The sequence below is a fragment of the Crocuta crocuta genome, unplaced genomic scaffold (assembly GCF_008692635.1).
Source record: "Crocuta crocuta isolate KB4526 unplaced genomic scaffold, BGI_CrCroc_1.0 scaffold44, whole genome shotgun sequence".
Taxonomy (NCBI): Eukaryota; Metazoa; Chordata; class Mammalia; order Carnivora; family Hyaenidae; genus Crocuta; species Crocuta crocuta.
The window spans coordinates 6839225-6865616 of NW_027530179.1; the positions used below are offsets into that span (position 1 = coordinate 6839225).

Here is a 26392-nt window from a genome sequence, read left to right on the forward strand (position 1 = left end):
ACGTGTACTCAAGAAATACTTGCAGTGAGTGAATGAAGTGGCCCCGGGGCAGTGTCCCAGAGGAATAGTGCCTCTGATATGGCGACAGATCTCTTACCCCTTCCTCTTCCTCCTTGCCCTCACTTCGTCTTCCTTGTTCCCTGCTTTGACCAGACTTAAGCTGCCTTAGCTCTGGGGTCTGGGCTCAGCCTTCCTCAGTCGGAGTCCTGGTGTGTCCCTTGATACAATGAGGGTGATGGGCTCAGCCTCAGAGGTCCCTTCTGGCTCTCCGCCTCAGTTGGTCANTCGAGTTCTCCTGAAGGGAAGGTTGGGGTGCTGCAGGTCTCTGAATGGGGCCCCCAGGAGGTGATGTGCTGGAGCTGGGGCTCGGCCGGGGACGTGGGGGCCCGTGGGTGTGAGAGGAAGGGTGGGCATCTGACTGTGTCCTCTGGGCCGCAGCTGCCACGGTGACTTTTGTGTGTGACCTTCTGGGAGTGTGGGCGGCCGCCCACGGGGCACATATTTGCGCTGTTTTGCCTGGGTGTGAGGGGGCGGTGTGAATGGACCAGCGAGGGAGCAAGGGCAGTTATCTCCCATTGCTGGGGGCTGCCAGTGCTCTGAGAAGAATGGAAAGTGATTTCATGCAAAGCAGCCCTTCCGTGTCTGCCTTTTGGCCACAGTCTGAGGTAAGGGGTGGCCTGGCTTCCTTCCTTTACCCTCCACCTGCATGCCACAGACCCACATTCCCCCTCCTCCTGCCTCAGAGATAAGGGGCTGCCTTGATCTGCTGTCTGACACCCCTCTCAGGGGGTTTTTGGGAGTTGGTCCATACCCGCAGCTGTAGCAGTCGGTGTGCAGACCGGGAGGGCCTCTAGGCCTCAATTCCTGGCCCTAGGTAACCCCCTAAGACAGAGGAAGTAGCCTGCAGAGGCCCAGGCTGGGATGCTGTGGTCATTACCCCATTACCAGCCCAGTGGTTTTCCAGCTGGAGAAGACCTGCCCGGGAGGGGAGGGGAGAGGCCCCACCTGCCCACTGGCTCTGCTATCCCAGCTGCAGCCCTGCTGGTGACTTATTCCCCTGGGGAGTGAGCCCAGCTTCTCTCCCCTGGGGCTTCCCGGGGCCTTGGTGCTGAGCCCAGGGCCCCAGCAGGCGGATGGTGGGGGCGCAGTGTTGGGACTGAGGGCCTCTGTCCAGGGAGATGGTCATGGCAGACGTCTCTTGCACCTTCTCCTGGCCCCGCACACTCCCTTCCCTTTGCCCCCAGGGGAGGCCACAGCCCCCAGTGACATAATGGGTCCCAGATGCCTCCCCAGTAAGCAGCCCAGTCGGGCAGATGGATCCAGGAGTCCCTATCCCCCAGGGGCTGGCACTGCACACGTCCCCATTCCGCTACCCGGGCTCACCGAGGGAGCGGCTGGTGCCTGCCTCCCTGCTCAGCCCCCAGCGGGGCTGTGCTGCCCGGGAGGGATGGGGAGGCCCTCTCCAGGGAAATGAATTCCTGGCCTGACCCCAGATGCCGGCCTGCCCAGCTCCGCTCCAGGGTAATGCTGGGTGTACACACAGCCCCATTGTACGCCTTGGCTCTGTGCCTGCCATGGGCCTGGCACCAGCTCTATCAATAGCAGTGGCTCCTCAATTCCTCTGCACCCCCTCTCCCCCAATGGCCCCTGGGTGGGGAGGAAAGGAGGCCTAGTGATCAGGGTGGTGGGCGTGTCCTGAGTGGAGGGGCCAGGACCATTCGGCCCCTTGAGGAGCCAAATGAAGACATTTGTTTCTCTCATCAAGTGTGAGGTACAGGAGCAGGGAGCATTACCCCCCATTTGCATGAGGAGGCCGGGGAATTGAGGGGCACCGGTGACTTGCCCAAGGTCACACAGCTACCGAGTGGTGGAACACAGCGTTGAGCCCTGGAGGCCTCAGAGCCAGAGTCGGAAGTTGCTTCCAGCTCAGGGTTTAAGAAAAGGCAGACCTTCTTCTTTTCACAGCCTAACTTTGGGGGCTGTGGCAGGCCACTTCTAGAAAGAGTGTGTTCCCAGGGTGGAAAGGGGCCCAGAGCAGTCTGGTTTGGAACCCCCACGTGTGTGTGAGAAGAGTGGTAGTTGATTTTCAAGGATGATGCTGGTGGGAGAGCGGGCAGAGCAGGTCTCCAGATCTAGAAGACAGCTCTGTGCCTCAGTTTCCCTTCTCCGCCTACATTGGATATCCCCTGTGCCTCTTGGGAGGGCCCAGGAATATAGAGGTGAGACGTGGCGAGGCCTGGGGCCTGGAGCCTCACACTCTTTTCCTATGCTCCACGGCCTGGCAGGGAAGGCCCCCTGCCCCAATGTAGATGCCCATGGAGGCGGGCCGCCAAGGTGCCCAGCCGCTTCTATTCTGAGAGTCCGTCCTGAGCTGCCCCATCTCCTCAGGTTTCCCAGCCCAAAGGGACCTCTGAGTCCCGGCAGCCTGGCTCTAGGCTGGGGGGGGGTCCTTCTTCTGCCTCGTGTCCATGCCCCTCAGAGCAAGATGGAAGGTGCTCAGACACCACTCTTAACGGGGTGTGTCCCATTTCTCACTTCCTGGGCCTATGCCTCTGCCCCATGAGCCCCGACCCCTGGGGCTGGGCAGAGATGAAACTCCTCCCTTCTCTCACCCCACCTCCTTGTCCCCTGTCGTCCTGGGCATGCGGCCTGGTCCCATCCTTCGGTGCCACCTCAGCCCTCTTAAAAGGGGACAGGGCATTCTGCAGTGACCACAAGATTGTGCAACGCCAGGGCTGGGCCATGGGGACAGGTGGGGAAGAGAGAAACTAGAAGCAGCCTCCCCCCCCTCCCCGAGCCTTGTCTCCCTCCCCACTCTGCTGGGGCTCGTCTTTCTCCCTTTACGCTGCTCCCACCAACCAGCCAGTATAGCTCCGTCCGAGGCCACGGCGGTGGACACGTCCGAGGGCTTCCAGAGATGAGTGACGTTTGGACATTCTGTGGAAGGAAGGGAGATGGGTGGGGGTCAGCTGGAGGCCCCGGCTGTGCTGGGGAGAGGGAGACAGGAGGCCTCCTCAGCTGAGCCCAGCGCTCGAGTAAGGAGGGCATCCTGGAGCCGGGGCCCAGTAGGGAGTTTGGACTTTGGAGGCCAGTGGAGCGCCATTTGGGATGATGGAGCGGGCCATGACTTTTCTTTGTGGCTCAGTCCATTTTGTGTCCACTCCCTCGTTCTCTCCGGGCCGTTTCCTCTCTCTGTTCTTCCAAAGATAATAAACGCTTCTCTCTGCTCTTCAGCCCCTTCTCTCTGATTCCTGCTCACCCCCTCCCACAAGTCCATACTCTATCCTTGGTTTCCTCTGCCCCATCGTCTTGGCTTATTCCCCTGCCCTTCTTTGTCTGGCCTCCCTTTCCTCTCCCCAGCCCCTGACCCCCCCCACCCCCTTCCCTGGGGTAGGGCTTCGGTGGAGTTGCATCTTTGAGGATACAGGCCTGGGGGGACCACACAGGGTGCCAGCGTGATGGGGAATGACCCAGGAAGAGGCTCCCTGTTCTGACACGGCTCCCTACGCCCTTCAGAAAATGACCCGGCCCAGCAGTGTGGCGAAGGGTCCACAGGAGGATCTTGCTTGTAATTTGTCAACCTGATACATGGAGATACAGATTTCTCTAACAGATAAATTAGAGAGCGATGGGCCTTCATTTTCCTGTGGTTAAGTTTGGTGGAAAGGATATGGACCCAGCCGGGAATCCGACCACAGCAACTATTCCCGGTGTCTACCTACCTATACATGCATGCATGCATCCGTCATATCCGCTGTGCATTTTGTCTATGCCTCCACGCGGGCACAGCCACCTCGTTGTCAGATATTTATCAAGCACCTGTGTAGGGTCTTACATTTAATCCTTACAGAAATTCCCCTGAGGCGCAGGCATTCTCAGCATTGTGCACACGAGGATGCAAAGGCCCCGTGAACAAGTTAAGTGTGTTGCCGAATGCCACACAGACAATAAGTGACACTTCTGGAATGTTCAGCTCTCCGTGCTTGGAAAGACGAGCTCTTAGTGTGGAATCAAGCTCCCCCCAATCCCCCCGGGTCCCCAGTGCCTAATTCTTAGCGTGGAACATCACAGCTGTGCTATCGAATGAATGGGCCTGGCGAGGTTCTGGAATGCTGGAGTTCTCTAGCTCCATCTTCGTTCCATCCTTGGGGGCGGGAGGCAAGGCTGGGCCCTCTTGGCATTTGCCACTGGTAACCGCATGTTGGCTGGAATGGGGGCTTCCTCATCCTATAACTTGCCAGACACTGGCACATCCTGGTTTCTTTGCTCTGTCTTGCCAACTCTGCTTTTGAGGGCGCTCTTACCCCAAACAGGTGGGAACGTTATAGGTCCACGCTTGGCCATTGCATGCAATCTTCCCCAGTGGCTGGCTCTCACACACCTGCCTCTCGGCTCCTCTATGGGGTGGCCAGTCCCCTTGCTACGTCGGCCCTTTTACTGGCCTTTCTTTCTCGGCTTTCGAGTTCACTGCTCAGCCCCAGGTCCCGACGGCCTCCTCAGGGCCTGCTGGCTGATGAGATGAGGATGTGGGTACAGGTAATTCACTTGGGAGGTGAGCCCAGGAAGTACCTGCCGTGGGGTAAGATAAGTAGACGGGGAAGGGAAGGAGACCAAGAAAGTATGTGTTTGGCAACAGGTTCGTGCTGTGGGCCTCCGAGCCCGGGCTCACTGGGGACCCCTGTAGAACCCCAGGACAAGGTGGGGTGAGGGAGTGGGTGTCTCTTCACTAGCCCTGCAGGGTCTATGGCGAAGGGCTGCAGGGGGGAGGTGGGATGCTGGCTCTGACACAGAAGCAGGTGCCGGCAGCTTCAGGGGGTGTGACTGGAGCCCTGACGGCCTCAGCAGCACCCACTGAACCCAGACCTGGGAGTCCAGCCCGTCCCTTGGGGTATGCCTCTTGTCAAGCCCTGTGTCCCCAGCACCCTTCTCTCCAGGCCCACGAAGCTGCCGCTCTCAGCTGCCCCGGGAACAGACCAGTCGCCAGTGCCACATTCCTTGCGTTCAACAGATATTTAAGGAGCTTTCACTGTGCAGCAGAGGAAGCTGTCAGGAACCCCGCCCCGGGCAGGCGCTCACAGCAGAGGAAAGGGACCCAGCACACGTGAGGTCCTTCCCATGTGCCAGGCACCGGCAGCCATTTCCAGGCCCCATCGGAGCCCAGTGGACTTCTCTGTGCTCCGTCCGCTCCCAGAGGGCGGGACGGATGTGCTGGGTGGCACGGAGCCTGGAGCCACCTTTGAGTCCCCTCCCAGCCCTAGCATCCTGAGACTGTGATTGTAGCGGTTTTTCTGACTTCCTTTTCCTCTCTCTCAATGCCCCTGCCTCTTCCCCTCCTGGGGCCACTAGTCCCCATGGCTGCCACGTGCTTGTCTTCTGGTGCCCTCCCTCTGTGTCTTGATGAGGAACAGGATGCAATTTGCGGGGCAATGGGGGGGGGGTGCATTTTATTCAAGGGCATCCTTCTGTGTCCCTGGTGAGGGCTCTGCCTGGCGCCTGCTTCCTGGAGAGGGGCCTCCTCCCCGCTGACTCTTGCCCCCACAGTACAGGCTCACACAGCAGCCTTATGGGGCTGAGGGCATGGGAAGAGTTAAGAGAGGGAAGTGGTGCGTAGGTAAGGTCTTGGGGTGGCGGTGGGGGGGAGACCAGGGGGTGGGCAGNGCGGGGCACATAGTTGTTTATCTGCCCGGGCTGGCCAACCTCCCAACCTTTGACATTTCTCACCTCCTCTGTCACGCACCTGCCCCACTTGGAGAGAAAGGTGGCTGCACTCTGGGGGCTGGTGCGCTGGTGTGAGGGCTGGGGGGACACACACCTTTGGTGGACTTCATGACGAGGCTTCCGCTGGGTGGCTCGGGTTGGAGCTTAAGCGACTTTGGTCCAGGGAGGAGGTATGAGGTGTCTCACCACCCAGGAGGGAAGCTGGGGAGGCACAGGACTCTCGGTGGCTGGGAGATCACGAAAGGGGGAGAGAGGAGGGATGTGCCCCTCCCCCACCCCGCCATGCACAAAACCCAGGGCGCTTGCTTCCTCTCTCTCTGCCCTGCTGACGGCAGGGTGCTTGGTGCATTTAAGGACAGAAGCCGAAGTTAGGCAAGCTGCCATGCGAATTGGGGGAGTGAGACCGGGGTGTTCCTCCCATACCTGCGAGTGTGGCAGGGACGGGACGGGTGCAGACTCCTCTGTAGGTAGCCGCAGTGGAGAGGCCATTTTTCCCATGGGGGGCAAGGCTGGATGGCAGGGCATCTCCCAGACGGAGGAGGGGTGGAGGGGCCAACAGGAGTGTTCCTGGGCAGGACAGAAATGAAGCTGAGCTTGGGATCCGGGGCGGCGACCAGCACCTGGGAGGCCCTGGGATGGGTGAGGGAGGGGACAGGACCCAGGCGAAGAAACCCCTCATTTTATGCCACTACTGATGTCCCCAGAAGCCCCGTCTGGGGCATGGACAGGGGAGGAGGGCCAGCGAGGTAGGTGCCTGTAGTGAGCGGAGGAAGGTCTGTGGCTGTCCCATGGCCTTTGCCTGCGCCGCCGCCGCCCTGTCCTGCCCCCACCGGGCGTGAGTCAGACCGAAAGCAGAAGCTGCCAGACATTGCACAGGGTGAAGCGAGGCAGAACCAGCCGTGCTATTTTGGAACCTGGTTAATTCCCCGCCTGTCCCCCACCTCGCTTCTCTCGGGGCTCCCACCCCCTCCTGGTCATTAGCACTTGGCCTCCCTCGTGGGGACAGTTGGATGGGGACTTGACTTCCCCGGGCACGTACCGGGTGGGGGTGCTTAATGTCCCGCCCCTTGCTGGATCCCCCTTCCCGGCCAAGAGGTGCTGGCTTCTAGGGAGTCAGGCTTCTGGTGCTGGGGGACAGAGTGCCCCCTCCTGGCCGGAGCTCAGAGCCCGAGGCACCCTGGCGAGCTGATGGTCTGTCCTCAAGCACCCTCCCCCGCCCATCTTTCAGCACCCTCAAGCCAACTGTCAGCCACCTCGCCCTCCCTCTCCGGGGCTGTGAGCTACAAGGGCTTCAGGGAGCAGCCTCTCCCCGCAGTGACTCTTACAGGGTTGGGAGGGATTTCCGGACCCAGGGAGAGATATTTCGGGGCCCAGGGCCTTTCCAGAACTCATGACATCACATACCCTGCAGCAGCCCCAACCGATCCCCCTAATCTATGGGTCTTTCTGGGGCATCTTAGGCCTGTTGAGGTTCCGGCCCCACATTTTAGGGTTACTTTGGAGCCGGCATGAGCCTGGGGGCCCCTGGCAGTCCAGTCTGTGCTGGCAAAGGAGGTCCGGAGGGTGCGTGTTTCTGAGCTGAACAAGGAGGTGTAGAGGTGAGAGCCATTACCCACCTGTGGGCGGGTGGACAGGGGTGCCGGCCCTGCCTGAAGCTGTGTGGCTGGGCGGAGGGTGGGCTCTGCCTTTGCTCCGTGAGAGTGTGGGCGTCGGAGATGGGCATGGCCTCCACTGTGTGTCGCTGCCTCCGGGGGTCCCTGAGGTCAGAGCTTTGCCCTGCAACCTGGGGTGGTAGATTTCATGCGTGAGATGGCAGTCAGCTGGCACAGTGCAGGGCACCAATAATTGCAGTTGATTATTGTGGGTCCTCGTCACCTTCAGGAGAGCAGGACTCATGCTTCTCATGGCTCAGATAGATCTGGGGCTTAGGCAGGTGCGAGCAAGGGTAAGGCAGTCAGGAGGAAAGAGGGGTCTCCTAGGTCGGCTGCAAGGGGCCTCAGCACGCCCCCTGCTTCCTGTGGGACACACAGCACTTGTGCACAGGCTCACCCTGTCCTCCAGGTTTGGGCTGGCAAGTCCTGGGCCCCGGGGAATGCGATGGTAAGTGTACAGGTGTGTGCAATGGGGTGTGTGCAGGAGATGATGTGTGTGTGTTGGGGGAGCTGGGGGGCGGGTCTCACACAGCCCATCTGGGTTGCTTTTCCACCTGTAACTGTAGTGGCTTCTAGGCTGCCCAGGCCAGAGCCCCAGCTCTGGGTGAGCGCCCAGTGCAAAGCTGACCCCAGCCCTGTGTTCCTGTCTCCACCTTGGCTCCCAGGCCCGAGAATCAGGGCTGTGCGCTCAGGTCCACCGTGGGGCTCAGGAGAGCACTGCTGTCCCTTCAAATAGGAGCCTGTACCTCCTCACTGTCTCTTTCCACCTGTCACCCCCTTTCATATTTGGAACCAAGCCCCTTCTAGGTGACCAAGCCCCTAGAAGGCTGCAAATGACCTTAATGTCCCCACAGTTGTCCTAGAATGCCATATGAAGGCGCAGATTGTGACTCAGTAGGTCTGGGCTGGCCAGAGAGCCTGCGTTTCTAACCAGCTCCTGGGGGATGTGATGCCTGGGCATCCTGCTTTGGGTGGTGGGGCCCTCCTGTCCAAACGCCAGCCCGATTTGCGCTGCTCACACAGCAGGGCCACTAACAATCACGGGCCACCCTCTGGGTGCCAGGAACGTCACATGGTTTAGCTCCTTGATCCCTTCGCCTATTCTGAGGAGGTGGTGTTATCGCCACCCTGTGTTACAGGTGGGGAAACTGAGGCTCTAAGAGATTGAGTTCCTGTCCCTGGTCACACAGCTGGTTAAGTGGCAAAGCCAGGCAGGGGCTGAATGGGGAATCGTTCTGGAGGGACAAAAGCTGAGTGAAGCTGGCGTCCTGCCTCACCTGCTGACCCCAGGGCCCCTCCACGAATGGGCTTGCCACTGCTTGCCTCCTCAGGCCCTTTCCAGACAGACTCCCCAGCACACCGGGCATCTAGCCCACTGCCATGGTCCATGCGCTCATGACCCTGGGCCAGTGGAGGTTGGGTGTACAGACTTCTAGACACCTACCAGCTGTGTGACTTTCGGCGAACTGTCAGCCTCTCTGGGCCTCCGTTGCTATCTCTCTAAAATGGGGAATATCTTACTACTTCCTCATAGGGAGGTGGGGTTGCTTTGAGGATTACATCAGTAATACCTATCAACTCAGAACAGTACCTGGTGCATAGTAAGCGCTCAGTTCAGGGAATAATGAATGCCTGTTGGTTTGCACCCAAGAGGCCACCCTCTGTACACTTAATGCACTTGCCACACTCGTAGGTGTTTTCCTTCCTTCTTTCCTTTCCCCTCCCCTCCGCCAATGTCTTACTTAGCAAAACCTGGACACTTCAGTTCCAAAGAGATTGTTTCCAAAGTAATCAGAGGCAGATTCAACTCTTGAAAAGGGAGCCAAACAGTAGTTCATTTGCGGCGTACAAGCCAGGCCACGGGGCACTGGAGAGGCTGGTGTGGGGCCGGGACGGCAAGGATGGAGAGGAAGCCCCCCTGCCCCCCACCAAGAGCAGGGGCAGGAGCCAGGGCTGGTAGGTCGGGTGTGCTGCAGACCCGCGCCTAGGGCAGGGAGCACAGGGGTTTGGAGTGAGATCTGGGGTGGGAGCGGGAAGCCACTCTGTGTGCCCATTGCACTCCCCTCCCACCGTGCCTGCATCCCTCCCCTTCAAGTCACAGAGCCTTCCTTGCCCAAGTTTAGGGCAGAGCACTAGCGTGTGCATGTGGCTGAGACCGCTGTCTCGTGAGGAGAAAGAAAAGCAAAGGCTGGGTCCCCAAGGCAGCCGCAGCCCTGGAGAGGGAGTTCCCACGTGTTAGGCAGCAGTGGACGTGACAGTGAGGAGGGGTAGCTGGCTCTCCCGCTCCCGGCCATGCGCCTGGCCGTGGCTGCATCCACGCCGCCCGGAGCCTCAGCGTGCCCAGATGGTGTAGGAAGGGTCTGCTGGGGACCTCGTCCTGCCCTCTTGTATCAACCAGGGCCCGAGGCCCGGCGAGGGGGCAGGACCCTCCGGAGCTCACAGCTGGGCACGGGGACAGCCAAATGCAGGTCTTCTAACCACCCCCCTCCCTGTGCCCTTGGGGAGCATCCGAGGCTTTGGTTCAGGCCTGAAGGAGCCCTCTTGGAACAGTCTCGTTCCCAAGGGTCAAAACTGTCAGGCATCCTGGCACACAGGGAGAGGGCGGTGGGCTGGCCAGGGTGGGCAGGGACGGTCAGGGGCTTGGGACACTCGGAGTCCCAATCCTGAGTCCCTTCCCTGGACTTGAGGCCCCTTCTGGATCCGGGGAGCCCTTCCTGCTCCCGCCGCAGCCCAGGCCAGACCTCCGTCCGTTTAATCATGTTTCTCTCCAGTCACCTTGATCTACTTACTCTCCGCCTCCCCCTAAGCCCCTCATGGCCCACGGCATCTGTCTCCGTGACCCCCAGACCTCTCCTCTCCGTCTCCGGAGCCCCTGGGAATGGATCAGTCTTGGCTATTGAGCAAAGAGAGTTTTCTGCAGGCCAGTGGGGTCTGGCCTGCATTTGGGGGCCTTTGGGAGGGGGATGTGGGCCTCTCTGGGAACCCTTGGTAGGATTCACTGAGGGTAACTGGGGAGGCAGGGCTGGGAGTTAGGGGACAGTAATCCGTCTACATGGGTCTTCGTTTTAGGTTCCTGGTTTCTTTCTTCATCTGTGTAGAAACTGGTGGTGGTCATGAGCTTCAGAGAGACCTGGGCTTGCCCACCTCGCCGTGTTCGTGCTCTGTGACCTTGGACAAGTCACTTAAACTTTCTGAGTCTTGGTTTTCTTATCTGCCAGAAAGGCTGTTTGTCCTGTGAGATGTTTGTGAGGGACAAATGTTCTGATGTAGGTCACATGCTTAGCTCAGGGCCCCGTCCAGAGTAGGGACTCAGGGAAGTGTTTGCTGAGTGAGAGAAGAGGTGATGATTGAGCACATCTCGGGTCATTGGCCAAGCAACTTTCTGGGGCCCTGAGTCCCGTTTTTCAGAAGAAGAAAGCTGGTTTCTGGGTGCACCTGGGGGGGTCAGTCGGTTAAGCGTCCGACTTGGGCTCAGGTCACGATCTCAAGTTCGTGAGTTCTCTGCTGACAGCCTGGAGCCTGCTTCAGATCCTCGTTCCCTCTCTATCTGCCCCTCCCCACTTGTGCGCTCTCTCTCTCTCTCTCTCTCCTCTCTCTCAAAAATAAATAAACATTTGGGGTGCCTGGGTGGCTCAGTTGGTTAAGTGTCAAACTCTTGGTTTCGGCTTAGGTCATGATCTCGTGGTTTTGTGGGTTTGAGCCCCACATCTGCTCTGCACAGGACAGCAGGGAGCCTGCTTGGGATTCTCCTTCCCCGCCCCCCCTCTCTGCCCCTGCCCCACTCATGCTGTCTCTGTCTCTCAAAATAAATAAACTTAAAAAAAAAAACCCACAACATTTTAAAAAAAGGAAAACTGATTTCTCTGGAAGCTTCCTTGTACCTGGGGAGACTGGTAGGTGGCCAGGAAACAACTGGGGAGCAAAGCAGTGTAGCCACAGGCGGGACGCTTGAACGGACCAAGTGTCTGTGAGACGGGGACAGGAAAGCCAGGGAAAGAGAAGGACAGCTGTTCACCGAGGGGGCAGGGTGAGGGATATGACGTGTGTGTGCGTGTGTGTGTGTGTGTGTGTGTGTGTGTGTGTGTGAGAGAGAGAGAGAGAGAGAGGGACAGGAAGGCAGACGGAGGGTCTGCATGTGTGGCTGGGCTGTATCTGTGCATAACACAAGGGCAGACTAGGGCCTTTCTAGTTGCTTCTCTCCATGCTTCCCACAGTTACACGTCCCTTGGTGGCAGTCTTCCTGGGACAGGCTTCATGCCAGGGTCCAGCCTGTGCCTACGGGACAGGGTTGGCGCCTTTCTGGTCTGGGATTGCCTTTGAAGCCTCTCCATTTGCCGCACAACTGCCGTGCCTTGCCCTGGGCCAACAGGCGGGCCAGCCAGGAGGAACCAGCTCCCACCCTTTCCTGCGGGATGTGAGCTGCGACATGGGGCTGAGGGGCCTGAGCTGTGGACACTGGCGGCCCTTAGCAGGGCGGGAGCTGTGGCTGCCCTTCATCTCCCCTCTCCTTCCTTTCCTCCTCCCCACCTCCTGCCTGATTTCAGAGATTTAAAAACAAGCTCCTGGTCCCCCCGCCCCCCACCAGACCTGCGGCCTCCTGCGGCCGGTCCCCTAGAGGCGGGTGCTCTGCGTGCCAGAGTCAAGTGCATCCTGGGTTTGAGTTTGACTGTGCTGCCTGTCAGGTGCTCTGTGCAGACCACCCTTTTGGAGCCTTAGCTTCCCCACGGTTTGTTCCCCCATCTTTATTGATCACAGAGGACTGGTCAGCCTGTGCCCAGGGTGGTCCCACTTGGCGGAGTGATTCTGCTGCATGAGAGATTTGGAGGGACCACATCCTACATAACAGTCATTACGTCTGTCCAAGGTCAGGTGCCACTCAGCCTGGGGATGGAGGGGAGACTGGACATTCCCTCCAGGGGAGGGTCCTGGAGGGAACGTTCCTGGGAGATGAAAACACTCTCCGTTTTGATCTAGACGGAAATTACACTTGTAAAAATACATCGCGCTATATACACTTTAAATCTGTGCATTTTTCTGGGATAAAGTACATCTCAGAAAAAGGGGAGAAAGGCCAAAACCTTAAAATAAAAACATTAAAAGCATGGACCACTGACCTCCTTCTTGCTCTTGGTACCAAAGACCTTCTGAGCAAACAGCAGACACTTACCAAGGGTGAGGGTGATCTCCATTTGCTCTTTTTGAATGCTCGAGGTAGCTGGATGGCCCCACCATCGCCTTTCCTGGCTTCTAGAGAACCACTGGGCCAGATTCCAACAAACCACCCGAATTATGAAATATTTTCAGTGTGCTCGGCACCATGCTAAGTGCTCTGCCTACTCCTGGGCTCCTGAGAATCCAGAGGTAGGATCATTATTATCCACCTGTCTCTCCCATAGAGCACTGTGGTGAATTATGTGATAAATACAAGATTTGGAAAAGAAAATCTCATAAAAGCTGGCCCAAGGCCTTCCTGTCCCAGTCCCGTAAGGAGAGACAAGCTGGGGCTGCTACGAGGCCGCTCTGTGGGGTCTTGATATTGTGTGCGTGTGTGTGTGTGTGTGTGTGTGTGTGACCCTTTTCTCAAAAGAAACTTCAGAGGAGCAGTAAGAGGAGACCGGTCCAGGGATGCCCAAGACGGGCATGGACAAAGGGACGGTAAACAGTGACAACGTGGTAATATCTCTCCCCTGCCCATGTTTTCACCCTTGCGAAGGCTTCCATCCCAACTTAGATCCCAGCTGTTCTGGGAGAGGGGGCTCCAGCCAGTAAGCCCCACCTGACAGATGGAAAGACTGAGGCTAGGCTGAGACACTGAGTCCAGCCCGCGGCTGGGACTCACACCCAAGCCTTCCGATGAAAAGTTCTCACAGCATCTTGTGGGCAGGACTGCGGGCTCCTGGGGATCTTATGACCCCTCCCCACCCCCAGTTCTCTTTGGGTCCAGGCCAGCTGCTGCCCACCCTCCCCCCCCTCCCCCCCCAGGCCCTGCAGGGACCCGTGACCACCTTGGTAATTTCCAGTGGCCACCGCCCAGGGCACGGGGTCATGTGCACATTCTCGTTCATCAGGCCTTCCTTTGCCACTGCCTCTGCCAGAGGGAGCTCAGAGAAGACAAAACAAACCCGGGGCCTGGAATCTTCCCCTCTCTTCCCTTCCCAAGGCTGAAAAGTTATGCAGGAGGTCACCGGGTCCTTCCCCCTGCCTCCGGGAGCCTCAGCACCTGCTCAGAAGGCCTTCCTTTAGCGGTTGGTTTGATTTCCCTCCAGCTTCATGGAGCAGCTCCCGCACAACCGCTAGTTTGTGACGGCCCAGGTCAGAAGACAGCCTCTTCCGACCACAGAGGCACAGAAAGTAATAAATGGCCTAAACAGGCACGCCGGCCTTTGGGCTCTCATCCTTTGTTGTTTCAGCCACGAGACATGTGTTTTTCTGGGAATACAGGAAATTATCTCTACCCTTTGAGGAAGGGCAGAGTCTTTTCTGTTCGTGTTTGGGGGTTCTAGACCATTCCATCGTCCCAGGCATCCCATGGCCCCTGGGCTGGGTGAAAGAGATTGGCTACGGAAACGCTTTGATTGTAGGAGGCTTCTTCAGTGGGACACCCTAAAATAAAACGAGGCAACTCCTACCCCAGGTGCAGGGTAGAGGGGCCTAACTCAAAACCCCGGGGTCCAGCCTCGCCACTCAGTAGCTCTGTGACCTTTGGCAAATCACACAACCTCTCTGTGCCTGTTTCCTCATCTGTAAAGTGGGGGGTCAGTCCTGGTACTCAGGCCACGAAGGAATTGTGATAATTAAATAAAAGGTGCTTCAAACACACCTGGCCCATAGTAAGTACACCACAGGCACTCTTATAATTACTAGTATAAAATATTTTTTCCTGATTAGAAACATGTACATGTTCATTATAGAAGAAGAATAATATTCCAGAAAGTAAAAAGAAAGAAAAAAAATCACTCATGATTGCATCATCAAAAGAAGTCTGTGATATTCTTATATATTTCCTCCCTAAAGGTTTTTCTACCATGTTTGCACATGGTGATGATCAGATTTTTAAAAAATGTTTATTTATTTTGAGAGAGAGAGAAAGTAAGCAGGGGAGGGGCAGAGAGAGGGGGGACAGAGGATCTGAGGCAGGGTCTGTGCTGACAGCACAGAGCCCGACATGGGGCTCAAACTTGTGAACTGAGATCATGACCTGACCTGAAGTCGGATGCTCTACTGACTGAGTCACCCAGGACCCCCTCCCCCATCGGATTTTATATACAACGTTGCATCCTACTTTTTGTCACCTGACGTATCCCCACGTTACTAACTGTAAACATAACAATCCGTCAGGAGGAATACCACAGAATTTATTTGACTATCCTATTGCTGGACATTGAGATTATTTTTGATTTTTCTGTCTATAATATAATGGACATCTTTATGCAGAAAACCTTTTCCGCCTTTGGGATTGCTTCCTCTAATGACCGTGTAACACACACAGTGAAGTGTACGCATTGTGAACAGCTGGCTGCATTTTCATAAACTTGACCCTTCCATGTCACCGACCCTGTGTCAGGCGCCAGAACATTCCCAGTCTCCCCCCTGCAAGCTGTCCTGTGCCACCTCTCAGGCACTCCCCCACCAAGGGTCACTGGGATCCTAACCTCTAACACAGGAGGTGCGTTTTGCCTGCGTTTGAACTTCATATACATGGATGCATTTTTGTGGCTCCTTTTGTTTAACATCGTCTGCAAGAGGTGTTTGTGCCGTGTGTAGCCATGGTGAGTTCACTGTCACTCCTAACAGTCCAGTGCATGGATGTACCGCAGCTCCCTTCTCCATTTCCCCGTTGATGGACATCTGGTGTTTTCGGGTAGTGCTGTTGAGAACGTTCTAGTGCGTGTCATCTGGTGAGCACATGGACGCTTTTCTGTTGGGCATATGCTTAGGAATGGCGTAGCCAAGTCACGGGGTGTATGCTTTCTGCTTTCCGCTCCAAGTTTCATTTTATTTATTTAGTTATTTAATGCTTTTTTATTTACTTTGGTGGGGAGGGGCAGAGAGAGAGAGAGGGACAGAGGATCCGAAGCGGGCTCCGTGCTGATAGCAGTGAGCCGGACGTGAGGCTCGAACTCCCCAACCGTGAGATCGTGACCTGAGCCCAGGTGGGATGCTCAGCCGATCCAGGTGCCCCTTCCTGTTCCAGGTTCTAAAGGATCATCCAGGAGGCAGAAAACTCCGCAGGCCAGTTCAGGCTCCACAGGTGATGGAGGGGCCCCGGCACAGCGAAGAGCTGTCTGAGGGGCACTGCATGACCACGCTCTCTCTGAAGGCGCACGTCTGGGGCTGTAATGGGAACTGAATTGGGCCCTGGGTCCTGGACCTTCGGCTCCATCTAGCATGTGACTTCTGACCCTCTGGTGGTCACTCTGTGTCTCCATCCAGGGTCCTCTGCCAGCCCACTAACCATCGCATTGAGGAGGGCAGTGCTCAGGCAGGGTGGCACCGAGGGAATGTACCTTTGCAGGTGACCAGAGGCAGGTTGGGCACAAACACTGTAAGCAGCCTGCTTTCTTTTCCCCTTGTGTTAAAAGAATCCTACTAGTAGCACACAACCACATTGTAAGACATAAGTGCTTCAAAAGTAAGAACGAGAGACTAGAAAATAATCCCCGCTTACCACTCCCCACCCCCAGGTGACGGCTCTGAACAGTTGCAGGGAGGATTGGGGGGAGCCCAGAATAGAAGTTCAAGAGGACAGGCTGCGAACCAGGTAGCCTGGGTTAAGCATCCATCCTGTAGCTTATCGGCTGTGTAACCTTGGGTAAGTGACTTCACCTCTCTGTGCCTCGTTTCTCCCGCCCTGCCCCCCCCGGAAACTGGGGGCAGTGATACAGTAGCCACTTCATAGGGTTGTTGTGAAGAATGGATGAGTTAACATGTGAAAGCACACAGACCATCTGTGACTCAGGGCCGGCATTCAAGAAACCTGGTCCTTCTCTAATCTGCTGTGTATGTTTACCTATGTCCCGTCTAAATGGGCTCAGGCTGTGCGTTTAATCCGAGGTTTTCTTTTTCTACTCAATGCTCTATCTTTGAGGTTTTTTAAAAGTTAGTTAGTTACTTTGTTTACTTATTGAGAGTGAGAGAGAGAGAGCATTAACTGGGGAGGGACAGAGAGAAAGAAGGAGATAGAGACTCCCGAGCAGGCTCCACACTGTCAGCACAGAGCCTGGTGCAGGGCTCTATCTCAGACCAAAACCGGAAGTCTGACACTCAACCCACTGAGCCGCCCAGGCGCCCCTGATATCTTCTATCTGAGGCTCCCCTGCTCTGGGATCCTCTTTCCTTGCCTGTCCCTCACGGAGGCCAGTGATTTCTCCCTCTCTCTGACCTCTCCCTGTCCACATCCCTCAGGAAAGGTTCTGAGCCTGTTCATACTAAGGTGTAAATGGCTGAGGAGGGAAGGGAGGCCCCCACATAGGTTGGCATGAAATCAGTCCTGCCCTGACCAGAGATGTGCACGGTCTCTGGAGGGGAGCCCAGCACCTGTCCATTATGGGATGCCTGAGGGCATGCGAGGGAGTTCCACACACCCACGGGTGTCTCCCTGAATCCTCACAACAACGCAAGTGGCAGGTGTCCTTATTGGCTCCATTTGACCCAGGAGGAAACCCAGGCACAGAGAGGTTATGCGGCTTTCCCGGTCACCCAGCCAGCATGGGCACAGCAGGTGAGGTGGGCGGGGGGGTGGGGGGGGTGGTACTTCAGCTACATCTATCGCACTGGGAGGCTCATTTTGATCACGCTAAGCTGGAACCCAGAACCAGCTTCGGGCAGGTGTACTCAGGTGGAGGGTTCTGGGTGAACAGCAGGAGCGTGGAGGTGGAGAAAGCCCGTAGGTTCTGAGGGCGCCGACAGGGGTGGCTCTCGCTGTCCTGGCTAAAGCTTCAGTCCCTGCCACGTTTTCTGTAGGACTGGGGAGAGGCAGGGAGTCTCTGGGGCGTTAGACGCCCTGGCCCCCTCAGGAGGAGGGAGTCACCTCAGGGTGGGGGCAGGGGAGAAGGTTCTCAGGAAGCACCTAGCCCTGGTGTTTGCAGACAGTAGGCACTCAAGGCTCCTGGTGTTACCGAGTGCATGAACGGTGGACCCTTCCCAGGCCTGGCGGATCTGGAGGTCAGAGGGTGGGGAGGGTTTGGGGGTCATTTTGGTTCTCCTGCGTCCCTACTTCCGGTTCTTCCTGCCCAGACTGGGCACCGGGGGAGATGGCGAATGGTCCCTCAGGCTTTGAGAGTGAGCAAGTGTGCTTGAGGGCTGGGCGGGGAGTGGTTAGCGCCCAGGGTCTCTCCTGCGCCGCCCCCATCAGATCCCCTCAAGGCCCTCCCTTAACCCTGTACCCGTCCCACCCAGGCCAGGCTCAGAGCGACCCAGGCAGCGGCAGGGGAGGAGGCTGGGACATCGAGGTTCGAGGTTCCGAAGCAGCCTGTGGCCGGGATGACAGCTTTCACAACGGGGGTGGGGGGTGCAGGGAAGCCCCACTCTGCCAGGCCACTGAGCCACCCTCGGGTCAGAGGACGGCGGACAGGCTAAGGCTACCAGTGCCTTACAATGCACAGACTCGTCCCGGGTCACAGTTGTCGGACATCCCCCTTCCGGAGGCTCACACAGACCCAGGTGGTCGGGCAAGGATTCCTGCTTCCATTTCACAAGCGGGCAGACTGAGGCTGGCGCAGCAGTGAGAGGCTGAGCAGGACTTAGGCCCGGTTCTCCGAGGCAGAGCCAGCTCTGGCTCAGCCTGGGACGGCCCCCCAGCCCTTTGTCAGAGAAACAAGGGGCTCGTTCTGCCCCGGTCCTCCCCGTGCCGGCTGGCACTGCCAGGCCCTGTGCTGCTCCCCCCAGCAGGGACCAACTGAAGCCAGTTTGTTCCCGAGGGGCAGGCTCCCCAGCGCTGCGTGGGTGAGCATGCAGGGGTGCAGGGCGTGGAGCTGCAGGGCAGAGGGCCAGGCTGGGGTCAGAGCCCGAGGGCNCCAGCTGTGTCCCTGCTGCAGGGCAGAGAAAGGGGGAGCAGTGGGGTGTCTGCTCTTTTCTCCTTGGGGGCCATCCTGTTGGGAGATGGACAGAGACACGCTTGGGGCTAAGGCAGCCCCTTAGCTAATTCCTGGCGGGGGGTGGGGCGGGCAGAGAAGGGAGGACGGAGGGTGAGCAGGGGNGCTGGGAAGCCAAACTGGATGGGGTCCCAGCTGTGTCTCTGTCACCAGACACTTAACTTCCCTGTGCCTCTAGTTTCTCCTTATCCGTAAAAGGAGAATACCTACCTGGGACTGCCTCGTGGGGCTGTTTGAGGTTAAAGCGCTTGGAGCAGCGCCCAGCACACAGTAAATGCTCAAATAGATGCAAATTATTATTATCTCCATGATCCAGTGATTGTCGCTGAATATTTGCCAGTACCTTCCACTAATGCTTACTGAGTCTCATGTCAGGCATTCGGCTATGCTGCTTTCCTTTGCTACTCCCCGCACCTCCCTGCCCAGAGGTCTGGGTCTCATTCTTAGGATCCTGGGGTGCAGCTCTGGGCTCTGGTCTACACTGCCAGCTGGCCCTGCCAGGCTTGTGATTACTCTTCACTCACCCCCTCCGTCTACCAAGTGCCATGCACCATGCAAGACACAGTATCTTCATTTCACATGCTCACCAATCTTCTGAAGTAGGAACTGTTTACAGATGAGGAAGCGGAAGCTCAGGGAGGTTAAGTAAGTGACTTGCCTAAGGTCACACAGCGAAGAAGGGGCAGCGCTGGGATTTAAGCCCTCGTCTGCCCTGTTTGTGCATGCTCCCTCAACCACGAAGTCCGCCTCTTGCAGATATCCCAGAGATGGGACCCTCCGCCAGGACCTTTATGGAGTTGGGGAGTGAGCTAGGGACAGAACGGGCCCCGCTACAGGACTCCTTCTGTCTTTTCCTCCCCGCTTCCACCAACGATCAGGGCTGACATGCTGGGTGGTGGGGAGCCCTCCCTGGACTCTTGCAGGCCTGGGTGCCCCAAAGCGACCCTCTCTCCACAGGGTCATAAATAACATGCCCTGGATTGCAGACCCCGTGAGTTCAGGGACTGCAGTCATCTTGCTGTATTGCCTGTGCCCGATTCATAAATCATCATCATTCCCTGAACACGTTAGTACAACCTCTCCATGTCCCCGGCCCTGGGCTAAAGGCTGAAGGCGCAGCCGTGAACAAGACAGACAAAATGCCTGCCCTCAGGGGGGTTTGCATTCCCAGTGGGAGATAGACACTGGATGAAATAACCAAGCAAAAATGCATAATATTTAAGGTGATGATAAGTGTTATGGAGTAACACAGAGAAGGAAGGGGCATGGGGAGTGGGGGGGAGCAGGTAGGAATTTGGCAGTTTTAAGTGGGTTAGTCATGGAAGGCCTCCGTAAGGTCACATTTGAGTCTTGGGGCAAGCGAAGGAATGAGCCTGGGGGAGGGGCATCCCAGTCAGGCCCAGGGGTGGGAGCAGGCTGTGTCTGAGGCTGGTGGGTGTGGCTGGAGCAGGTGGAACAAGTTAGAAAGTAGGGGGACATGGGCTCAGAGGGGACCGTGACATGGGGACGGATCACAGAGGGCCATTCAGGGTAAGGACTTTGGTGTTTACTCTGAGCGAGCTGGGAGCCACGGATAGTTCTGAGCAGAGGGAGGGACAAGATGTGACTCAGTTTTAACAGGATCCCCTGATTCCTGAGTTGCCAGTAAAATGTTGTGGGGCAAGAAAGGGGGGTGTCAGAACATTAGGAGGGTCTTTTAGGAAGCCAGGTAAGGCCTGGTTCAGGCTGGGCCCACATCGGTGGCAGGGGAGGTTGAGGTCAGATCTGCCAGGATGTGGTGTGACAGAAAGAGAAGGCTCAAGGTTGACTCCAGCCTTTTGGGGCTGACCAGCTGCAATGAACAAAGAAAAAGGGGTCTCCATTTCTGGCCCAGGAACCCGGAAACTTGGGTTCAGGTCTCAGCTTTGTCACCCTCCTGCTTGGTGACCCTCGGCAAATCCTTTCTCCTTCCTGGGCCTCAGTGTCTTCTCCCGTACAACGGGTGCGATCTCCTCGACCCGGCCCCCTCCCCGAGACCCCGTGCTCGCAAGAGGACGCGTGCCTCATAGACCCGTCCCCCTGCCCCGCCCACAGGGAGCCGGTGCCCGCAGCCACCATGGCTTCGCGCATCGGGCTGCGCATGCAGCTCATGCGGGAGCAGGCGCAGCAGGAAGAGCAGCGGGAGCGCATGCAGCAGCAGGCCGTCATGCATTACATGCAGCAGCAGCAGCAGCAGCAGCAGCAGCAGCTGGGCGGGCCGCCCACCCCGGCCATCAACACCCCCGTCCACTTCCAGTCTCCGCCGCCTGTGCCTGGGGAGGTCCTGAAGGTAGGGCCCGTCCCGACGTGGGGCCTGTCCCCTCCCACCCTGTTTCCAGGACCCCTAGAACCCGGCCTTCTCCCCCCTCCCAGGTGCAGTCCTACCTGGAGAACCCCACCTCCTACCACCTGCAGCAGTCCCGGGACCAGAAGGTGCGGGAGTACCTGTCCGAGACCTACGGGAACAAGTTTGCCGCCCACATCAGCCCTGCCCAGGGCTCCCCGAAGCCCCTGCCGGCCGCCTCCCCGGGGGTGCGGGCGGGGCACGTGATATCCTCCTCTGCCGGCAACAGCGCTCCCAACAGCCCCATGGCCATGCTGCACATCGGCTCCAACCCCGAGAGGGAGGTGAGTGGGGTGCTGGCCGGGGGCTGCCGTGAGCAGAGCGGTGCCAGGTGCTATGCTCCTGGGATGCCTAGTCGAATGGCAGAGACAGGGTGCTGCTGTCAGAGTCCCTCCCAGTCGGAGGGGGAGACACAGCCCTGCTCTCAGGGAGCCCAGTCGGAGGGGGAGACACAGCCCTGCTCTCAGGGAGCCCAGCCTTATAGGAGAAGCCTCATCCCTACTGGCTAGGGAGAAGCAGGACACTCCTACAGGAAAGCCCAGCACGCCCGCAAACCCATGTCCAGATGGAAGGTATAGAAAGCAATCTCGTTGGGGCAACTTGGCTCCTTGGGAAGGGCCCTGGCCTTGGCCTTGGGGCCTGTGGGACCTGGACAACTCATCCTCTCTCTGAACCTTTCTTCCTCCCGGACTCCCCCCGCCGCCCTCCCCCACCCCAAGATGAGCAGGTTGAGTGAGGTGGGCTCCAGGGTCCCTCCAGGTCAGGGGCTGTCCCGGCGCCCCTTCCCTCTGCCTTTCTCCCAGCGGCCCCTCCCCAGACGGACTTTTCTCTTTCAGTTTGATGTCATCGACAACATTATGTGTCTGGATGATGTCCTGGGCTTCATCAATCCTGAAACTCAGATGCCCAACACGGTACTGCTGGCCAGGGTGGGGCGGCTGTGTTGGAGGGAGGAGGGAAAAGTTCTACAGTGGCTCTGAGCCTGGGGAGAACTAGAGACAGGGTTCCCCCCTCCCCCCGCTCCCCCTGCTGCAGATGGGAGTTGCCTCCATCCAATCACGTGACCAGAGCCCAAGGCTGAGCAGAGTTATGAACGCAGAGAGACGGGCCTAGGCTGTGGGCATGAGGCAGGCTTCAGTGGCGAGTGGTGGCTGGACAGTTGGGGGAGCTTCCTGGGCGGGGGCAGGGGGTACTGGTGTTGGGCCTGGGCCTCGGCAGAGGGGAAGCAGGAAAGCATTCCTGGAGGGGAGCCGTGTGGCCTGGAGCTGATGAGTTCCTTTGGGATCTGGGACTTCCCTCTTCTACAAGGCCTAGGGCCCAGCAGGCACAGGCCTGTGTCCCTCGCTGCACGGGACATGTGACGGGGTGGCTTTGTCCCCTCCCTCCACTCCTCCTGGAGTGTGAATGCTCTCTGGGCCTCCGAGACAGCGGTGAAGAAGATGGGAAGGAGCCAGCCTTGGAAGCAAGAGGCCTAGCTTCTGGCTGTGGCTGTGACCTTGGGAAGTCCCTTAACTGCTATGAACCCCAGTTTTCTCAGGAGCAAAATGGGGATGATGTCGTCCGTCTGCCCAGAGGATTGTGGGAAGATTAGATAAGGCAGGAAACAGGGGTGGGGGTGGGGGTGGCTAGCTCCGCACAGGGTGACACCTTTACACTGAGCAGGTGGAATGTCCCCGCCCCTTTTTGGAAGGTCCTGAACCTCAGCTGCTCGCTCCTGCTCCTTGGGCCTGACCCTATTACCCTGATCCTGGCCCCAGCTCATGCCACTGAGGGGAGGCCCCCAAATCTTCCAGTAGGAAGTCAGAGTCAGTCCTTAATCCCCACTGCCCTTGCCCGGTGGCTCAGCAGGAACTGGTCAGGGCCAGTTGGGTCTGAGACCTACTTCCAGCAGAGCAGGGAAGGCTGGGAAGAGTGAGAAAGCCAGACGGCACAAGCATCCGGTCCCTTCAGTGGGTTCCGCGTATCCAGAGGGCACCTGTGCGCCCACCTTGGCTTCTGGACCTGTGATTTGTACCTGTGCCAGGAGCCGCGGAGATCGTTCAAGAACTCAGATCTGTCCCTGCCGGGCCTCGGTTTAACCCCCCACTGGCTGCCCATGACAAAATGCCAGGGTCTAATCTAGAACTCCGGCCTGTGTCTCCTGCCCTACCCACATCACACCGTCTCCTCCTGCAGCTCAAGCTTCCACTTGTGACCCCCCCTCCCCAGCCCTGTCTGTCCAGCCCCGCGTCTCTGCCCAGCTGTCCCCCTGCCGCTCCAGCCCTTCCTCACTTCCTCTGCTCGGGACTCCATTCAAGTTCCACGCCCTCCAGAAACCTTCCAGAAACTCCAGCATAGATTAGGCGCTCCTCCCCTGGGCTCCCAAATGCCTAGGACGACTCCATCCCCTCCCCTGTCGCCCCTTAGGGCTGTTACCTGGTCAGATCACTCTGCAAGGGCTCTAGGCCCTGGGCTGGCTGTTCCTGGAAGGCAGGGGCCACACCTTATTTAGCTCCCAACCCTGCACTTCCCAGGGGAATTGCTGGGTGAAGAGGCCCACGCTGGGGTTTTGACAACCTGGTGCTGGCTGCAGACCCCCTCAGCTGAGAGCGTGGCCGGATGCCAGTGCAGCTTCCTCTGGGCGTCCCTGGGAAAGAAAGGCTCTTCCTGGGATGGTGGGCCCTGGGGAGGGGCCGCTGTGGAGAGGGGGCTGCTCACCGGGTGCCTCTCCCCACCTCACCCCACAGTTGCCCCTGTCTAGCAGCCACCTGAACGTGTACAGTGGTGACCCCCAGGTCACAGCCTCCCTGGTGGGCGTCACCAGCAGCTCCTGCCCCGCTGACCTGACCCAGAAGCGAGAGCTTACAGGTACTGCCTCCGTGTCTGCCTGTGCCCCGGCCCCTCTTCCTCCCTGTCTGTCTCCCTTCCTCTCAGCTCCTCTCTCCTTTCCCTGGCCTCCAGATGCTGAGAGCCGGGCCCTGGCCAAGGAGCGGCAGAAGAAAGACAATCACAACCTAAGTGAGCCCCTTCCTCCTCTCGCCCCCCACCCTGCTCCCTGCCTCCCTCCTCCTCACTCTCACCTCAGCTACCAAAAAGCCACCTGGACCCAAGCTTTCATTGGGGCTTTAACATTTTTAATTAAATTTTTTTTTATTAATTAAAAAAAAAAGCCACTCTGACCTGCCTGGGTTCTAGAAGGCTTCCCTACACAAGACCTTAAGTCCTCGCTGGTGTGACTGGTGGGTTCAGCCCTGGTTTTTCATATTGGTGGTTGTTTTCTTTAGGGTGTGTGACCTGGTAAGCCAGGGGAGGTGTTCGGGGGCCGTGCAGGCAGACTCCTACCCCGGGCAGACAGGCTTTACAGGCTCACAGAGACCCTGGGTTGTACCCACCTGCACCCGGGCCCCTCCTTCCCAAAGTGATCCCATTCCTTCTCTCACTCATTACTTCCCAGAAGGGCCAAGGCACCCCTCCTTGGGCCCTTCTCCCCCATGGGTCCTTCTAATTGCTCCCTCCGGGATTTGTTACCTTTAGTTGAAAGGAGGCGGAGGTTCAACATCAATGACCGCATCAAGGAGCTGGGAATGCTGATCCCCAAGGCCAACGACCTGTGAGCAGTTTCTGGGGGAGAGGGGGTGGGAGACAGCAGGGGCAGGGAGCCGGGCAGGGCTGAAGCCCTCTGGTCGCCAGGGGCAGGGGCTGGGAAGAGAGTCCCTCTGTCGCTGCCTTCTGAGATCTTATCTATTTGGGAAAAGAAGATCCCTCCCTTATCAGACCAGCTCCAGACGGGGAAGTAAAAAATCCCAGAAGTGAGCCTGGGGCGGGGGTGGGGGCTTCCTGGAGGAGGAGTCATACTGGGAACGTTGGGTGAGGGCTCTGGAGTGGCTTCCAGAACAGATGTGGGTTTTGGTGGCCGGAATGGAAGGCCTGGGGAAGGATGCTGCTCGGAATCGCTTGCTTCCCTGGGACTCGTGAGGCAGGTGGTGGCCACAGAGTCCCCCGTGAGGGTCTGTGCCGTGCAGATGGAGAACGGCCTTCTCCACAGATGGGGGTGGGTTGCATCTGGGGTCTGTGGGCAAAGTTGGGACATGCAGCATAGGCTTCTGGAACCAAAGCGGGTTTTACTCCCCCCCGTGAGCGCGCGGTGAGCTCCCGGCCACCCCTCTGAGCCCGCGCGTGTGCTTCTGCCTGGCCCGCAGGGACGTGCGTTGGAACAAGGGCACGATCCTCAAGGCCTCGGTCGATTACATCCGGAGGATGCAGAAGGACCTGCAGAAGTCCCGGGAGCTGGAGAACCACTCCCGGCGCCTGGAGATGACCAACAAGCAGCTCTTGCTCCGCATCCAGGTCTGGCCCCTGCCCTTGGAGGGGAGCTCTGGCTCCCACCCCTGGCCTGGCTCGGGCCCGGAGGGGCAGGGTTTACACTTCCAGAGCTGGAGGAATGAGGATGATGCCCAGAAGGGGGAGGAAGGGATGGTTCTGTTCTTTTTTTTTTTTTTTTTTAATTTTTTTAAATGTTTTTATTTATTTCTAGGAGAGAGAGAGAGAGAGAGAGACAGCGTGAGCAGGGCAGGGTCAGAGAGAGAGGGAGTCACAGACTGAAACAGGCTCCAGGCTCTGAGCTGGCAGTCAGCACAGAGCCCGACGCGGGGCCCGAACCCACAAACCGCGAGATCATGACCTAAGCGAAAGTCGAACGCCCAACCGACTAAGCCACCCAGGTGCCCCGGAATGGTTCTGTTCCGTGAGGCCCTCATTAAAGTTTATCTACTTATTTTGAGAGGGAGAGAGAGCATGCACGTGGGGGAGGGGCAGAGAGAGACTGAGAGAGAGAGAGAGAGAGAGAGAGAGAGAGAGAATCCCAAGCAGGCTCCACACTGTCAGTGCAGAGCCCAATGTGGGGCTCGCTCCCGCGAACCATGAGATCATGACCAGAGCCAAACTTGAGTCAGGGCCCTCAAGTGACTGAGCCACCCAGGTGCCCAGCCACGTGTGTAACTCTTAAGGTGACCCTTGTCACTTGGGCTCACGTTTCCTTAAACAATGCAAGTACATGCCTGCACTTAACCTCACGGGGGCAGGAAAGTGCACATCCACCTCATGTGGGAGGCAGAGAGCTGGAATTATTTGGAGCACTGAGTCTCACCACTGGAGACAAATGACGACAGAACCAGGCTTGGGAGAGTCGCTCCCACCATCTGGAGCCGAAGGAAGGTTCTAGTCCTGGCTATGCTCAGGGCCTCTGTCCTCTTTGGATCTGGGGCTGCTCATCTCTACAGAGGGTGGATGGATGGCAGCTTTTAAGCTTTCCTCTTGCTCATAAGAGGTAATGCCGCTGACATGACAATCCAGCACACATAGCCACCCTCCAAGTGAAAAATCAAAGTTTCATGAAGGAACCCTCATTCTTAATAGATGCAGTGCCTTCTGGTAATTTCCATTCCGGTCTAGTCTAGGCAAGTCTATTTCAATTAAAAAAAAAGAGGGTGAGCTGGTCAAGACGCACTACAGCGGTTTCACAACCCACTAATGAGTTGTGACTTGTAGTTTGAAAAAAAACCCCACTGGTCTAGACTCTAGAAGAGAAC

At 57.8% G+C, this 26392-nt stretch overlaps 1 protein-coding gene across 2 annotated transcripts in view; it reads left to right on the top strand.

The window, feature by feature from the left end:
• Window positions 1-26392, top strand: part of TFEB (transcription factor EB) — a 55351-nt gene that overhangs the window by 27720 nt on the left and 1239 nt on the right. Inside the window, exons 1-8 of one of the 2 annotated variants that reach the window (XM_077764980.1) lie at window positions 16170-16182; window positions 20537-20771; window positions 20855-21109; window positions 21662-21739; window positions 23552-23672; window positions 23766-23822; window positions 24339-24414; window positions 25004-25151. In XM_077764980.1, coding sequence (XP_077621106.1) covers window positions 20559-20771; window positions 20855-21109; window positions 21662-21739; window positions 23552-23672; window positions 23766-23822; window positions 24339-24414; window positions 25004-25151 — 948 coding nt within the window. In that variant the 5' untranslated portion in view covers window positions 16170-16182; window positions 20537-20558. Of the gene's footprint in view, window positions 1-16169; window positions 16183-20536; window positions 20772-20854; window positions 21110-21661; window positions 21740-23551; window positions 23673-23765; window positions 23823-24338; window positions 24415-25003; window positions 25152-26392 lie in introns of those variants that run through there. The other variant, XM_077764979.1, reaches the window with a different exon arrangement.